At 47.4% G+C, this 17,439-nt stretch overlaps 1 protein-coding gene across 1 annotated transcript; it reads right to left on the bottom strand.

The window, feature by feature from the left end:
- Nucleotides 1–2,201: 2,201 nt before the first annotated feature.
- On the bottom strand, nucleotides 2,202–14,318 carry LURAP1 (leucine rich adaptor protein 1). The gene is made up of 2 exons (XM_021684271.1): nucleotides 14,037–14,318; nucleotides 2,202–2,727 (listed from the first exon to the last, which is right to left on the bottom strand). Exons 1-2 carry the CDS (start codon nucleotides 14,238–14,240, stop codon nucleotides 2,209–2,211), a joined length of 723 nt encoding a protein of 240 aa, XP_021539946.1. The 5' UTR covers nucleotides 14,241–14,318; the 3' UTR covers nucleotides 2,202–2,208.
- Nucleotides 14,319–17,439: the final 3,121 nt, after the last annotated feature.

Raw genomic sequence — 17,439 nt, 5'->3', positions numbered from 1 at the left:
AAGGCTGTGCTTGAGCTTGGAGGTTCTATGCAGCTATTCCTGGCAATGGTGCATAATGGCCACAAGAGGGCGCGCAACCCCTTCAGCTCAGAAGTTTGTAGCCTAATCAAACAAGGAAGCTTCAAAAAGGAATACAAGGCTTCTAAGTGAAAAAGGTAGTTTACCCAAAAGCACACTACAAAATGGCAACAGAGTAGGGACTGGAAAAGGGTATTTGTATTCCCAGCCAGAGGGGAAATCAGGACCCCCAAGACCAGGAGAGGTGGTATGGAGAGGGCTGGTAGGTAGCAAAGGAGAAGAGGCTAGGAATATACTTTAGAGATTTCGATCACTTTGAGGGGATGGGAGAAGAGAGGGTCTTTAGGAGAGAGCCACAGGCTGAATGTATTGCCCCAAAAGGACTGGCGTGGTGCTTGCAGAACAAAACCTGAGGAATTTAGGGGAAGTGGAGGTGAACTTGGCTTCCTTCCCTTCCCCAGCATAGAATGAAAAGTAAAGAATGCAGGAGTTATTCTAGGATTTGGGGAAGACCACTTCTTCATGCAAGATGGCACAGCAACTAGGCAAGGATCACCCAACATCCTTTTCTCTCCTTTTTGCCTTCCAATAATTAGTTTCAGGCCCCAGGAAAGATAAGGACCAAAATCTGGACAGTTAGCTGGGGTTCAAAGGGTTAATCTCCAAGCATTCATTCTCTGACATCAGTTATAGCCCCCGCCTCTGACCCATCCCCTCCTTGGGCCCCAGGTTGGCAGCTTCTGTGTATTCTTTCTTTGCTGTAAATCACTAGGGCCCTAGGCCCCAGGCCCAGAGCTGGTCTCCTACTCTCTCCTCAGGTCCCAGGAGTCTAGCGCTTGCTCTAAGGGAGGAAAGAAAGAGGCTTCCTCTGGATCTCTCCCCCTCCCAGGATGTGGGCCCTAGGACCAAAGAGCCTCTGTCTTTCCCTGCCACACCCCTTCCCCTCCAACCACCACCCATTGTAACCCAGACAAGGGGATTTGTTGTATCTCAGCCTCTGGCACACATCCTTGTGACCAAATGGAGGAAAGTCCGGGGCAGGATGGGGGAAGGGAAATCACAGGATCCAAGAAGACACCTCCCCGCCTTTGGAAATTATGATACACCTCCAGCGCTCAGAGACTTCAAGCTTCTCCTCCCTCTGATTTCCATCAGCAATGGGGACAGAAGGGGGGTGGATGGAGGACTCATCGGCATATAAAAGGCCTGTGGAAGTGGAAACCGAGAAGGTGTGGAGACACAAAGGTTGGACCTCCTGGCAGACAGATTTGGAGCCAGAATACAAGAATGGGGGCAACCCCGGGACAGGGAAAGACAGGGGACCAAACAGGGCAGGCCGGACAAACTTTGGAGAGCCGTGGGTAGAGGCCCCCGCGTTTCCCTTCCTAAAAGCACAGATGTAGGAGTGCTTGCATCAGACAGGGATGTGGGCACAGAGGAAGTGAGACCCTCTAGAATAAAATGAGAGCACCCCGTTTAAAAAGTAAGAATCTTTCTGAAAAGAAGCACAAACCTCTGACAGTGAGAAGCTTTCCTACCAGAAGGGGGGAAGGGTACGGTCCTGCTTGCACGAAGTAATGGTATGGAGAATAAACGGTATGGGCTCGCCTAGCAGCAAGGGCTCAGCCCCCTCTGTACTGACCTACCACCCCTGAGAGACTGGTACAGAGGAAAGGCTCATCCATCCTGGCAGGAAATGACATCACTCACCAGACAGGAAGGGATGGTTCTACCAACCCCAAAGGCTTCTGGGAGGACCAATCCATGGAAGGTTGGCCCTGAATGTCCATGTCCCTCCACAGTTCTCCATCTTGGCCAAGAGGGGGGCCAAGACTCCTAGATGTTGGGTGAGGTAATTACTCCATCTCTTCATCAGCGATCTCTTAGGCTTCCGAAATCCCTCAAATCCTTACCTAGTTGCAGAGGAAAAGGGAAAGGCCCTATTGTACCATAAGCCACAGGTCAAGCCTCTAGAGTCAATGTATCTATGGAAATAACTCTAGGGTCCCCATAATTGAGGGATAAAGGCAGAGCCTCCTCGGGGACCAGAAGGATGATAAGGCCAGGTTTCCATGGTAACTGCTTCCAATGCTGCCTCTTCCTGGGCCCAGAATGAGGGAGAATAAATTTTAGGGAGACCAGGGCCTAGCGATGAAAGAGCCATAGGAATACAAAAGGGTGGGAAAGTTACTATAAGAAGGTCACATCATCCTGGCACTGCCAGTACCAGTGGGCCTCAGAGCCCAGTTTGGCACTTTCGTCCTCCAGTGGTTCAGGAGGTCCGCCTTGGAGCCCCTCCCCTGGGGGCTTCCATACAGCCCTCAAGCTCCCTAGCCTGCTGGCTGTCAGGTCCACCTCAGTCCTGGCCCTGTCCACACTGGGTATATCCTTTGCCCAGTCCGTCTCAGGACGGGGAGCCCCAGGGGGTCCCTGTTCATCCAGCTCGCTGGGGGCCACCGTGTCTAGGAAGCTGCCAATGGAGAGGCTGTCCAGCCGGTCAGTGGAGCTGGCGTCTGGCAGGCTGTCCCAGCTGCCTCTCCTCGAGTGGCCTGGGCTCCCGCCTGTCAGGCTACATTGGCTGCTGGTGAGGCTGCCGCAGTGGCTGGTCAGCGTCCCCCTCTCTTCCAACAGCCAGCGCACAGCCTCGAGGCCCTCATTCAAGGTCAACAGCTGCTGCAGGATCTTCACATCGATGGCTCGCAGGTAAGCCTGGGGGAGTGGGAGAAGGAATCAGTCTGAGGTTCTGAGCCAGGGGTTTCCCAAATGTTTCCAGAGGCCCCGCTTTGTAGTCCAACCAACCATGCTTCAATTTCAAGAAGCTGGGAATAGAAGCATGGTTGGTTTAGAGAGTGGGCGTTAGAAGCAGACAGATCACTGTTTAAAATCTCAGTTCGGGGGCGTGCCTGACTGGCTCAGTCGCTGGAACATGCGACTCTCGATCTCGGGGTTGTAAGTTCGAGCCCCATGCTGGGTGTAGAAATTACTTAAAAATAAAATCTTAAAAAAAAAAATCTCAGTTCTACCACTGATTAGTAGGTGACTGTGAACAACTTTGTTTTCTTTCTTTTTTTTTTTTTAAGATTCTACTTATTTATTTGACAGAGAGAGAGCCGAAGAGCACAGGCAGGGGGAGCAGCAGAGGGAGAAGCAGGCTTCCCGCTGAGTAGGGAGCCCATCGTGGGGCTCGATCCCAGGACCCTGGGACCACGACCTGAGCCGAAGGCAGATGCTCAACCGACTGAGCCACCCAGGCACCCTGTGGACAACTTTCTTATATTCTTTGAGCCTTGGTTTCCTTGTTTGTAAAACTGGGCTATATCACTCATCTCACAGGATGGCCGTGAGAATTTTGAGATGCTATTTATTAAGTACTCAACACAGTGCTTGACGCAGAGTAGGGTCTCAGTAAATTTTTTTTTTAAAGATTTTATTTATTTATTTGAGAGAGAGAGAGACTGCGAGAGAGGGAACACAAGCAGGGGGAGTGGGAGAGGGAGAAGCAGGCTTCCTGCGAGCAGCGAGCCTGATGTGGGGGCTCGATCCCAGGACCCCGGGATCATGACCTGAGCCGAAGGCAGACGCTTAACGACTGAGCCACCCAGGTGCCCCTCAGTAAATGTTTAGTATTGAAATCTGATCCTACTGGGCTTTGAACTTCCATAGATAGAGTATTAACTATTGAAACAGTCCAGATTCAAAGAACAGCTTGATAGGGAGCCTGGTGTTAATTAGGAAGTAGGGCCAAAGGGAGGCAAGAGCTGGGGAAGAAAGAGGAAGCTAACCTGGTTCCCCAGTCCCTTCAGGGTGTTGGTAGCCATTGTTCAAAGGGTCAGAATCCTGCTGGCTGGGGATTCGGGGCTTCTCTTGACCACACACCTCTCTCCCTGTCTGTACTGGGAGTAAGTCTGATTTACCGGGGAATCTCTAGGGTCCCTCCCAGCTCAGATGCCCTAAGTTATCTTCCCCAAACACAAGTCTGAATCTGTCCCTCCCCTGCTCACAAGCCTTTCTGGGGTTTGCACTGCTCTTGGAGAAGAAAATCTGAACCCTTCAGCGCTGGCATTCCAAAGCTCTCAGGATGCAGCCCCTGCATGTCTCTCTAGCTTCACCTCTAGTTTACTGCCCCGGGAGCCCCTGGTCTTGTCACACATGACCTTCTGATTTTGTTTTATTTGCTCTTCCTTGTAATCAAAGTAATGGATGCACATGGATTAAAGAGGCAAACAGTTCTGTGAGATTCATCATGAAAGTAATAGGCCCCCATCCTAATCCTAAATCTCACTCCCCTGAGACAACTATTAATCAATTTTTTAGCTGTTTATTTTGGTACTTCTTTCGAATCTCCAAATAACATGCTACTTATTGACTTTTAAGTTTTAGGTGTTTTCTATTGACTTCCCACATGATGGAAGGTTAAGGATTTAACTCTCATCCTACTACCCACTCCTCTGCCATACAGATACCTTTCCCATCTCCCGGTATTCCCAACATATGCAATAAAATGAGCTGTTTGGTGATTACCTTATAAGGATTTGGAAATGCTATTCACAGCTGAGTTGTACCGTTCACTATGGTTACTCTTCATTTCTTACTTCATGTTTTCCTTACAATAATAATAATAATAATAATTTTTAATGATCTTTTAAGATTTTATTTATTTGTCAGAGAGAGAGAGCACAAGCAGGGGGAGTAGCAGATGGAGAAGCAGACTCCTCGCTGAGCAAGGACCCTGATGTGGGGCTCGATCCCAGGACCCTGGGATCATGACCTGAGCCGAAGGCAGACGCTTAACCAACTGAGCCACCCAGGAGTCCCAATAATAACAATAATTATTTTTATTCCTTAGAATTATGCCTTAGAATAATAATAGTAAATGATATATACCACACCTTATTCCATTACTGTTATATTATCATTACCACTACATTACTAGTCCTTCTCTTTTGCTTCGTTTGCTACATAGTGATCAGTAAGTCATCCCCAAACCCTCTCCCAATCGTCTGAATTTTCATCTCAAGGTATTTAAACATATCACATATTCTATCTATTCCATGTCCTTAGAGGCAGCTCTTCAGAAGCCTTCTGATCTGCCCCAATCTGAACCAGCTGCACAACTGTCCTCCACGGATCCCCCTTCACTAGCAACCTAGGGATTCCTCTGCCTCTTTTCCTGAGTTGGATCCCTTGTTTCCTGGGTCCATGTCATCTTCTTTCTTGATTCCCTCCTTCACCGTGTGTGTGGTGTATTGCCTCCAGTTCCTCCAGTGGCTTCTTGAGGAAGTCTATATAGAAGGTACATTTGTTGAAGATTCACATGTTTCAAAATGCTGTTCTTCTCCCCTCACACTGTTGACAGTTTGTTGGGTATAGAATTCTAGGTTAAAAATAATTTTTCTGGGCGCCTGGGTGGCTCAGTTGGTTGGGTGACTGCCTTCAGCTCAGGTCATGATCCTGGAGTCCCTGGATCGAGTCCCGCATCGGGCTCCCTGCTCGGCGGGGAGTCTGCTTCTCCCTCTGACTCTCCCCCCCTCTACTGTGCTCTCTCTCTGTCATTCTCTCTCAAATAAATAAATAAAATCTTTTAAAAAAAGTGAAAAAAATCAAAAATTAAAAAAAAATAATTTTTCTTCAGGATTTAAGGCATTGTTCCATTGTCTTTTTTTTTTTTTTAAGATTTTATTTATTTGAGAGAGAGAGAATGAGAGAGAGCAAGCACATGAGAGGGGGTAGGGTCAGAGGGAGAAGCAGACTCCCTGCCGAGCAGGGAGCCCGATGCGGGACTCGATCCAGGGACTCCAGGATCATGACCTGAGCCACCCAGGCACCCTGTTCTGTTGTCTTTTAATTTTCAGTGTTACACTTGAAAAGTCTGATGCCATTCTGATTCCTGGTCATTCATATGTGACGGTCTTCCTATTCTTTGTGGAAGTTTTCAGGATCTTCTCTTTGGTCCCAGTGTTCTAAATTATCCCAATAATCTGCCATGGTGTGTCTATTTTCATCCATTGAATTGGCCACTTGTTGGGCCCTTCTATTTTTAAAAAAATTTATTTATTTATTTCGGGGGGGGAGAGGAGCACAGCGAGAGGGAGAGGGGAAGCAGACTCCCTGCTGAGTGCAGACCCTGACACAGGACTGGGGTGGGGGGAGCGAGAACATGACCTGAGCTGAAACCAAGAGCTGGACGCTCAACCGACTGAACCACCCAGGCACCCCTTCTTGGGCCCTTTTATTTATTTATTATTTTAAGATTTTATTTATTTGAGAGAGAGAGAGCACAAGCAGGGGGAGCAGCAGGCAGAGGGAGAAGCAGACTCCCCGCTGAGCAGGGAGCCCGAAGTGGGACTCGATCCCAGGACCCTGAGATTATGACCTGAGCCAAAGGCAGACGCTTAACTGACTGAGGCACCCAGGCACCCTGTGTTGAGCCCTTTTAAACTGGAGACTCATGTCCTTCAGTTCTGGGAGATTTTCTTTATTTCTTTGATGATTATTTCTCCTCCACTACTTTTTTGTTTTTTCCTGGAAATCCTATTATTTGAATAGAGGGTGTCCTGGATGGATCCTTTTCTTTTTCTCTCTTCCATCTTTTTCTCTATTTGTTCTAGTTTCTGAAATATTTCAACATTATCAATGTTTCTACTGAGTTTTTTCATATTTTCCTATCATGTTTTTATTTCTAAGAGTTGTTCCAGTTCTCTGAATGTTTTCCTTTTTTTTTTTAAGATTTTTTATTTATTCATTTGAGACAGAGAGACAGAGACAGAGAGAGCATGAGAAGGGGGAGAGGCAGAGGGAGAGGGAGAAGCAGACTTCCTGCTGAGCAGGGAGCCCCACGCGGGGTTCAATCCCAGGATCTGGAGATCACGACCTGAGCTGAAGGCAGACACTCAACCATCTGAGCCACCTGGGCACCCCAATATTTTCCTTTCTAAAAAAATTTTTTTATGATTTTTTTACTTACTTAAAAGAGAGAGAGGGGGGGGGGGGGGGGTGCAGAGGGAGAGAGAGAATCCCCAGCCGACTCCACACGAGGCTCAATCCCACAACCCTGAGATCTAACCTGAGCCGAAATCAAGAGTCGGTCGCTTAATGGTCTGAGCCACCAAGGCGCCCCTGAATGTTTTCCTTTTTATAGGTTCCTGCTGTGGCTGCAATAATACTTCTTACCTTTTAAGGACATAATTTTTTTTTAAGGTTTTATTTATTTATTTGACAGAGAGAGAGACAGCGAGAGAGGGAACACAAGCAGGGGGAGTGGGAGAGGGAGAAGCAGGCCTCCCGCCTGCAGAGAGCCCAATAGGGGGCTCGATCCCAGGACCCTGGGATCATGACCTGAGCCAAAAGCAGATGCTTAACGACTGAGCCACCCAGGCGCCTCTATAATTAATGTTTTATATAAGTTCTCATCTCCTGGTATTATGTCCATTTCATTCAAGGTATTTTCTCTGTTTATTTATGCCTGTATAGTCAGAGGGTCTCATCAGATGTCTTACAGCCTCTAGCAGCAGCTCAGACCTCAGAATGGTCTCTAAAAAGCTGATTGCAAACTTTATGTACATACGTGAGGCCTGCCAACTCTGAGCCTCACTAGTAACCATCTGGCTGGGTTACTTGGGTTAGCCCTGAAGTCAGTATCTCTTGCAGTATTATTCTCTTGGGTTCACCACATTCACCATAATCTACCCATCTCAAGAATATAACGTAAAGCTGCCAAGTAAGGGGAAAGGCTGTAAGGGTATTTAAGAACACTTGGTACATTTTTATTTAATCTCTCTTTTTTTAAAAGATTTATTTATTTATTTGAGAGAGAGAGAGATGGAGTGGTGTATGCAAGAGAGCGGGGTTGGGGGGATAAGGGTGGGGGTGCGGGGAGAGGCAGAGGGAGAGGGAGAGAATCTCAAGCAGACTCCCCACTGAGCACGGAGCCCCACATGGGGCTCAATCTCACCACCCTGAGATCTTGGACTGAGCTGAAATCAAGAGTTGGATGCTTAACCAATTGAGCCACCCAGGTGCCCCTACTAATCCCTCTTGCCCTCAACTTTACTTGTTGTCTCTCAATCTGGAGACCTTCAGTGCTAGTTTTTTAAAAAATATATATTAATTGATAAAATGTTTATTACATTATTCAGGACAGGGGCGCCTGGGTGGCTCAGTTGGTTAGCGTCTGCCTTCGGCTCAGGTCATGATCCACGGTCTTGGGATAGAGCCCCACATCAGGCTCCCTGCTCAGCGGGGAGCCTGCTTCGCCCTCTCCTACCCACTCATGCTCTCTGTCGCTATTTCTGTCTCCCTCTCAAATAAATAAATAAAATCTTTAAAAAAATTACTCAGGACATATGTCTTATATCTAGAATGATACACCAGAATATGACTACGTATTCGTACCTTGAGAAAAATACAGGCACTGGAATTAAACGGACCTGGATTCAAATTCCACTTATGCCATTAACAAACCATGAGGAAATTGGAATTTTTTTCCCCTTTAAGCCTTCATTCCTTCATTGTAAAATGGGGATACTATCTCATTAAAAGGTTTATTTTTAAAAATGGAAGGAACATATTCACATGCACAGGATGCTGCCTGACGAGTTTCAGCTCAGGAATGGCAGCTATTTGGCTTCATATACTACCATAGTCAGCTCACTCACCACGGCATAAGCACAGAACAAAATTTTGTAACTGAAATTATTTGGGATTTTGGAATAATATCACAACTCTAATTCAATTAAACAAATGATTATTTGGCACCTGGCTTGTCTAGTAATTACAAAGATCATGGAGAAACTGTCCCTGCTTGACAGAAACTTGAGTTTCAATAAGGAGATATGGACACAAATAACTGAAATACCACAGACTATACAGATTCTTAATGACATACAATAAAAGAGATGATCTTCAGTGATTTCATACTGGGGACAAAAAAACGGGGAAACCAACGGTCCTAGTCCATAACCAAACTAAAGGTATTAATCAAAACTTCTCATACTAAAAATGCTTCTCCTGCGGTATTGTCTCCTTCCTTTCTTTCTTCCCTCCTTTCTTCCCCTCCCCCTTCCTCCCTTCCCTCTGAACTATTCTTTTCCAGAACTTACTCCAATCTTCTGTTAGGATAAAGAAGTGGCTGGCACCTGGTTTGCCAGTTAGGGAGGGGATCTTAGAGTACAATTCTTTTTTTTTTTTTTTTTTAAGATTTTATTTATTTATTTGACAGAGAGAGAATGAGAGAGCACATGAGAGGGGGGAGGGTCAGAGGGAGAAGCAGACTCCCTGCCGAGCAGGGAGCCCGATGCGGGACTCGATCCCTGGACTCCAGGATCATGACCTGAGCCGAAGGCAGTCGCCCAACCAACTGAGCCACCCAGGCGCCCTTAGAGTACAATTCTTAAACAGACATTCACAAACCCTTTTGTTTTCAGCTTCACTTGTGCCCCCAGTTCCAGAAATACCTCATGCTTCCAACTCCTGAGACCTTTGAGAGTTTCTGTAGTGCAAAATGTGTTGCTTTTTCAGCTTTCCTTGCTGCTGACTTGGAATTCAGCTTTTTTCAGGTCTTCTAAGTTACCACTCTTACTTCTGCTTTTCAGCTTCCAAAATTTTGTTCCTATCATCTTCTCTCCTGTTTTTGTTGTCATAATGGTTTCATGGCCTTTAAAATAATCCTTCTACTGGCTTTTTAGTGAAGTTTCAGAAGGAAATGGAGGTAAATGCATGCGTTCAGTCTGCCATCTTGAATTGGAATTCTCGCTGACTTTATTCATCCTTCAAGCCCCAGCCTCAAATGCCATTCCTCCTCTAGGAAGTCTTCCCTGCTCTTCCTTAAAATAGAATTAATCCAGGGGCGCCTGGGTGGCTCAGTCATTAAGCGTCTGCCTTTGGCTCACGTCATGATCCCAGGGTCCTGGAGCCCCGCGTCGGCCCCGCATCCGGCTCCCTGCTGGGCGGGAAGCCTGCTTCTCCCTCCCCCACTCCCCCTGCTTGTGTTCCCTCTCTCGCTGTCTCTCTCTCTCTGTGTCAAATAAATAAAATCTTAAAAAAAAAAAAAGATAGGGGCGCCTGGGTGGCTCAGTTGGTTAAGCGACTGCCTTCGGCTCAGGTCATGATCCTGGAGTTCCGGGATCGAGTCCCGCATCGGGCTCCCTGCTCGGCAGGGAGCCTGCTTCTGCCTCTGACCCTCCCCCCTCTCATGTGCTCTCTCTCTCTCATTCTCTCTGTCTCAAATAAATAAATAAAATCTTTAAAAAAAAAAAAGATAGAATTAATCTATTCAGTTATGAAACAATATTTAGGGAGTGTTTCTTATAGGTATCACATTGTGTTAAAGGAAGAAAAGACACCATTTCTTAACCTCAGAGAGTTCACAGTTTATGGGTAAGATAAGACGATGACACAGGCACTTAAGATCCAGGGTGGCAAATGCTGCGGGAAACAAGTGCTATCCAGAGGACCATAACCCAACCAAGGCAGGTAAGAAAATGCTTCCTGTGATAAGGCACATGAGCTGAGACACAAAGGTTAAGGGGGGGGGGTTGGCACCCGGGTGGCTCAGTTGGTTAAGCGTCTGCCTTCGGCTCAGGTCATGATCCCAGGGTCCTGGGTTCGAGCCCCGCATCCGGCTGCCTGCTCGGTGGGAGGCCTGCTTCTCCCTCTCCCTCTCCTACTCCCCCCTGCTTGTGTTCCCTCTCTCGCTGTCTCTCTCTCTGTCAAATAAATTAAATTAAGTTTAAATTTAAATTTAAAAAAAGCTTAAAAAAACAAAAACAAAGGTTAAGTAGGACTTAGGCCGAGTAAGCGGTGGAGAGAGGCATTCCAACCAGAGGACACAGCATGTATCCTCTCCAATTCAAAGTGGCCTTTCCATGGGTGCCTGGCTGGCTCAGTCGGTAGAGCGTGTGACTCTTGATCTAGAGATTGTAGTTTCGAGCCCCACTTTGGGTGTAGAGATTACTTGAAAATAAAATCTTAATTTTTACAAAGATTTTATTTATTTGAGAGAGAGCGAGAGAGCACAAGCAGGGGGAGTGGCAGGCAGAAGGAGATGGAGAAGCAGGCTCCCCAGCGAGCAGGGAGCCTGAAGCGGGGCTCAATCCCCAGACCCTGAGATTGTGACCCGAGCTGAAGGCAGGCGCTTAACCGACTGAGCCACCCAGGAGCCCCCAAAATAAAATCTTAAAAATAAAAATGTAGTCTTTCCAGAGTACAAATCTGACCATGTGACTCCTTAATGAAGACTCTTCCAGGAAGCCCATCCTGGGTTCTAGTAACACTTATCATCCTGTACCAGAGTTATTAGTCTGTCTCCCTCCTTCCTGTGAACTCAGCCTGTGAGCTCCCTGACAGCAGGTCCTGCACAGTTCGTTGATGGCGCTTAGCCTCAGATTGGATGGGTCAGAGTCAGCTTTGTGATCTCTTGCCTTTAGTATTCTTGGCCCCTCTTGTGGTCTCCAGGATTCAGGGGGTTGAGTTTTACCGTGTTGATGGGAAATGAATCTGAGAACTAGATTCTATAGTCCTGTGACAGTGGGATTCCCTGACTGTGACAGCAACACTCCCCAGAATAGAAAAAAGCAAGGCTTTCTTGCCAGAAAAAGAAACACTCATTCCATACCATCTCTTTGGAAACAGAAAGGGGATAAATCCTCAGGACAGATGCAGCCTCAAAGGCTACTCCAACCCACTTCTCTCCCGGGGGGATTCAGGTCCCCCACTACCCCTCTTAACACATACACAGCAGACTTTCTGCCCAGCCCCAGGGTCACAAGTATGGCTTCCTCGTTGCTCAATCCACATCAGGCCCTGGGGTAAAGCCCGGAGATCCCAGGCCCAGCTCCCTGGCCATGGATTGAGATTCTCACACTATTGTTACTAGGACTATATGATCCCACAAGCCCCTGTCCCCTCATCCTCCAAGAGGCAGAAAAACTGAGGCCAACAGAAAGTCAGGGCTCTGCTCAAGATCTCAAAATGACACAGGAGCTGAAGTCAGGACTTGAACCCATGACTTCCCCCTCCTTGCCTAAAGCTTTTTTTTCAAGCTGCTCTGTGGGGGTGGGTTGTCGCAGCAACAGTTCTTTGGGTAGGAGGATTAAGTAGGGGAGGTTGCCATTGTTTCCCTTCCCACAAATCCCAGAGTCTGGCTGCTTCACTCAACCGGTGAGAGGGGGAGGGAAGCAAGAGGAAAGGAGCCTAGAGGCAGGAATAACCTTGGCCTTAAGAGCAGGCCTGCCCCCTCCCTGCAGGAGTGCTTAGAGAGCTTGGACCAGTTCTGCCACCAGTGAGTGGCTCCGAGGGAAATCGTATGCCCAGCCCCCAGCCCCCAGCCCTCCCCCCCCCCCCCCAGTGGGCAGGGCTGAGTACACAAAGACATCTTGGCCAAGGAAGGAGAAAGGAATGGGGTAGGGAGCCTTTCCCTATTCTGGCCCCCAGCAGGCTCCCTCCTTTGTACCTTTAATGGGCAGCCTAGGGTCCCGGGCCAGGCTAGGTCAAGAACGTAGAGACCTAATCAGAAGTTAAAGGTACCCCCTTAAAGTTTACAAACAGCTAATCTCCATCAAAGGCAAAAGAGTGAGAGCCAGAGAAGAGGCATGGCTTCTCCACTGGCTCCCTGTGTAAGCGCAGGTGAGCCCCTTAACACCTGCAAGCATGCTTCATCTATGGGACTGGGGAAAGATGACTGCTTTTCTCACTTCAATGACATAAAATGTCTTTAAAGTGTCTGGCACAAAGCAGATCTCAATGGTGAAAATGTAAAGTGCAGGCAGATCATCTGAGTTCAAAACCTGGCTCTGCTTTTTACTTTTTGTACGACCTTGGGCAATTACTTAACGTCTTTGTACCTCAGTTTCTTTATCTATAAAATATAATTTGCCTAATAAGGTTGCTGTGAAGATTAAGCGAATATTTGGTAAAGTGCTCAGCATGATGCCTGGCACCACTCTGTACAATGAAGCAAAGTCAAGCCCCTCCCTTAGGTGGGCAGTCACAGCCCTCTCTGAAGAATTTGGCATTCACCTCCAACCTTCAGGCCAAGTACACACATGGCATTTAAATCCTTCCCCCACGGAGCCTTCCCTGATTCCTCTGCCCAGAAAGCTCTCCTCCCAGCCTAAGAGCCCCCATGCCCTCCTTCTCTGCTCTCTCACAGCCCAGCTAGGCAGATGGTGAGCTCCAGAAAGACCTATTAGCTGACACACTCACTGTGGCCTCCTGGTTCTGAGCCAGAGAGAATTCTTCAGTTCCCCAGAACTGGCTGCAAAGTAGTGGCAGGTGTAAATTACCCCCTTCACCAGAACCAGGGCCTTGGGGAGCCTGGGCAGCCCCAAATGCCCTTCTGGCTCTGGATCTAGACCAGCAGCAACAGGGGAGGGGGAGGGTGCCTGTTTCCTTCTTTTCTCCCCAAGAAGGTACAGATGAGATGCAAAAATCCAGTATACCTGGGGGGCTCAGAGGTGATGGTGCTGCTACTCTGCCCAGGTTCTAGGAACTTCCAAGTACTTTAAGTGGGGGTTGGGTGGGGGTAGGTTGGGGAAAGGGAGGATGTTTCTAGTAGCCCTAGTCCAGGCGGTTTTCACCCAGATCTCTTCTGTGCTGAATCCTGTCATGAACACCCAGGCCTCAGACGAGCAAACGCTGCACCCAGTTTGCAGTAGAAGAAACTGGTTGCCCTATAATGGCGGCCAGGGGATAGATGGCCCAAGGTGGGGGGTAGGGTGGGGGCAGATTTGTGCTGTGCTAGATTCTCAGTGCTTCCCAGCCTCACCTCTCCCCTCCCAAATATTTGGCAGGAAAAACTTCCAAGAGCCAGTGCCTCCCACCTCAAGTCTTCAGGACCCACTCACCCTTAGAGGGGCAATTAATGAACCCCAGGATTTAAGAATTGATCTGGGGGAGGGGGATCCTGAGGACTTAGGGAGTTTTAATTCGCTCCTCTCCACTCCAACTCTGGGGGCATAAGTCTGTCCCTTCCAACCCTAGCTGGGGACTCCGTCCTCCTGGCCCATGGAGCCCACACTCACCAGCTCCATCCTCAGCGCCATGATCTTGTCCCCCAGGCCGTGGACGTGGCCGGTGCTAGGCGCCCCCGGGAGCAGCAGGGCGCCGGAGGTTCCCGGCTCCCATTCGCCCCGCAGCCCGCGGAGCAGCCCTTCAGGGGTCTTCCTGCCCACCTTGCCCTCCACATCTCGCAGGTCAGGCGTCTGGGACTCCGCAGTCCACTCCATGCGGGCCTACGGCTGAAGAGGACTGGGCGACCGGACGGTGGGGTCTCGTTCCCGGGGTTCTCCTTTCCGCGCTGCGGTGCGGAGCCGAACCGGTGGGTCCCCGCCGGCGTCGCGCGGGGGCGGGCGGAGGGCGCCGTAACACTCAGAAAAGCCGCGCAGAGCGGGGCTGGGCGATTTGTACTTGGATTTGTACTTGAAAGAGCACTAGGAGAGTTCAGTGCCTTCTCCCCACTCTGCCAACTGAATCCAGCCAGTCACACAGCAGGCACCCAATAAGTGTTTGCTGAAAAAAGCTAAGCATCCTCAGTTGGGGATATGGGCGTTTAAGGAACAGTGGTGACAGAAGCTGCAGAAGGTTTTGAAAGGCTTCCTGGAGTAGAAGGGCTGGGTCTACAGCAATGGTTAGAATTTAGCTAGCTACTGACACACACACACACGTTCAGTGTAGCCACTGAATTTATTTTTTATTTTTTTAAAGTTTATTTATTCATTTATTTTAAAGTAATCTCTACACCCAACATGGAGTTCAAACTCAGACCCGGAGATCAAGAGTTACATGTTCTTCTGACTGAGCCAGCCCACTGCCCTGTCACTGAGTTTAAAGAAGTAGAAAATAACGTTCTTCTGGCCAATGAGAAGCAACCAGTATTGAAGATGAAAAGGTCCACATGGGCCAGATCATGCTTGATCCTGTAGACTGATGTTTCTTAAGCTTGACTGTCTGTGGTTATGAATTTTCTGCAAATCTTGTTAAAACGCAGATGGTGATTCTGTAGATCCGGGAAGGAGTCTGAGGTTCTTTTCTAACAAGCTCCCAGGTGATGGCCATGCTGCTGGGCCAGGGACCACACTTTGAGTAACAAGGTTATAGAAGATGTTTCCATGGTGCTTGGGTTATACTTTATAGGCAATGAGGAGCCATGAAAAACTTTTTTTGTTTTGGCTTGATTTGGGTATTTAATCCAAGTAATTCCAGTGCGTGGTCACAGAAGGATTTACAATGTAAAGATAGTTAACCTGCTCTATCCTTTTCCACCTCTAGCCCCACTCCCTGGAGGCAACGACATTCTATTATTTTTTTCTGGTGTTTATACATATAACCCCACATACACTGGGGCACCTGGGTGGCCCAGTCGTTAAGCGTCTGCCTTTGGCTCGGGTCATGATCCCAGGGTCCTGGGATCGAGCCCCACATCGGTCTCCCAGTCTCCCTGCTCGGCAGGAAGCCCGATTCTCCCTCTCCCGCTCCCTGGCTTGTGTTCCCTCTCTTGCTGTGTTTCTCTTTGTCAAATAAATAAGATCTTTAAAAAAAAAAAAAAACCCACATACACTTATACAGCACTACTATTTATTAATTTTAAATATTGTCTACTGACTTCCTGCTATGATAAATATGATTTATCTCACACTCTGTACTTGCCCTCTTCCATTGACCTATATATTTCTATCATTATTTTTAGATCATTTAATGGTTACCTCTGTAACCTTAAGTAAAATATTTTTCCTTAGTATCTCTTGGTCCACAGAAGGGTTATCAGAGGTTAAAAAAACAGATTTGCCTTTTTGAAAAATTAATCTGGATTTTCCAAGGGAGAAAGGATTGGAGGGGTGCAAATCTGGAGTCAAGGAAACTGATTGGAAGGCAAGAAACTGAAATGGCCTGGACCAGTGGCTGGTTGTGAGGTTGGAGAAGAGTTAGGCCAGAATAGAGAACTCTTAAGGAGGTAAGATTGACAAGACTTGCTGACTAGTTACATTCATTTATTTATAGTGGCATTCATGAAGGCTTGTTCAAGAAAGCAAATGATTCCAATAAATATTATGGAGAGTCTACTATTTGTTAGCCAGTGTGTGTGGTACAGAGAATACAGTGATGAGCAAACAGACCTGGACTGGTTGCTGGAGTAGAGGATTCATGGGTGACTCTCAGCTGTTTGGCCTGATGCCATTCAAAAGGGAAGGGAACCCAAAAAGAAGTCTAGGAATAGGAAGGGATGATCACAGCAGGGTTTGCATTGAGTTGGAGGGTCCTGTGAAGATTTCCAGCAGGCAGTTGGACACAGGTCAGCCTAGAGCTCAGGAGAAATGTTAGGACTGCCGTTATGAGTGTAAGAATCTAGGCGGTAATAGAGGTCAGGAGAGTGGATAATGCCTGGATGGCTCAGTTGGTTAAGCGACTGCTTTCAGCTCAGGTCATGATCCCAGAGCCCCGCATCAGGCTCCCAGCTCAGCGGGGAGTCTGCTTCTCCCTCGGACTCTCTCCCCTCTCATGCTCTCTCCCTCTCAAATAAATAAATAAAATCTTAAAAGAAAAAAAAAAGATCTACCATGAAGAGTGAGACTGAGCAGTGAAGATCAGGGAGGAGCCCTGAGGGACATCTTTTTCAAATGCTAATAAAATGTGTTAGATTTTCTCTAATACATACTTATTAGGAATAATACAAAAAAAAAAAAAAAAAAAAAAAATCACTTATGTTAACATTTTGGGGGATACCATCCCACCATTTAGGAAGCAGGTGGAATATGGAGAGCTCAAAAAAATCTAACTGGTCTTCTGGCTTCCTCCGTTTCCTTTTAAAACATTCTCCACAAAACAGTAAAGTTTCTCTTAAATAGGAATATATCACTCCTCTGCTTAAAACTTCCCTGTCTACCTACTCACTTCAAATAAGCATCACCATCTTCTAGAAACTTGTTAGAAATGCAGTATTCTGCTCTGCCCCGGACTACTGAATCGAAAACTCTTAAGAATGGGGCCCAGCAATTTGTGTTTTAAGACGCCCTCCGAGTGATTCTGATGCAAGGTAAAGTTTAAGAACCACTGTGTTAAGCTAAGTGCTTTGTATGTATTATCTCATTAAACCTTAAGGACAACTCTGTATTATTCTTGTCAATATAGGGCAGCAGGTTAAAAGTGGAATCGAGCTGAGATAACTTGGTCTGAATTCTAGCTCTCCCAGCTTTGTGACCTTGGGCCTCATTACTAAAGTACCTATTTCATGGCTGTTGTGGAATTAAATGAGTTGATGTAAGAAAAGTGCTTGGAACAGTGACTGGCATAGAGTAAGCATCATATAAGCATACCCCCATTTCACAGATTAGGGAATCCAGGCTGAGACGTGAAGTGACTTGCCCAAGGTCTAGGGTAGTGGTAGAAGCAGATTTTTAATTCCTCTTAGCCTCCAAAGGCATACCGCAG

The sequence above is a fragment of the Neomonachus schauinslandi genome, chromosome 4, assembly GCF_002201575.2.
Source record: "Neomonachus schauinslandi chromosome 4, ASM220157v2, whole genome shotgun sequence".
In the NCBI taxonomy this organism is placed as follows: Eukaryota; Metazoa; Chordata; class Mammalia; order Carnivora; family Phocidae; genus Neomonachus; species Neomonachus schauinslandi.
Note: the sequence above shows the minus strand (reverse complement) of the source record. Positions and strands in the feature narration are given on the sequence as shown.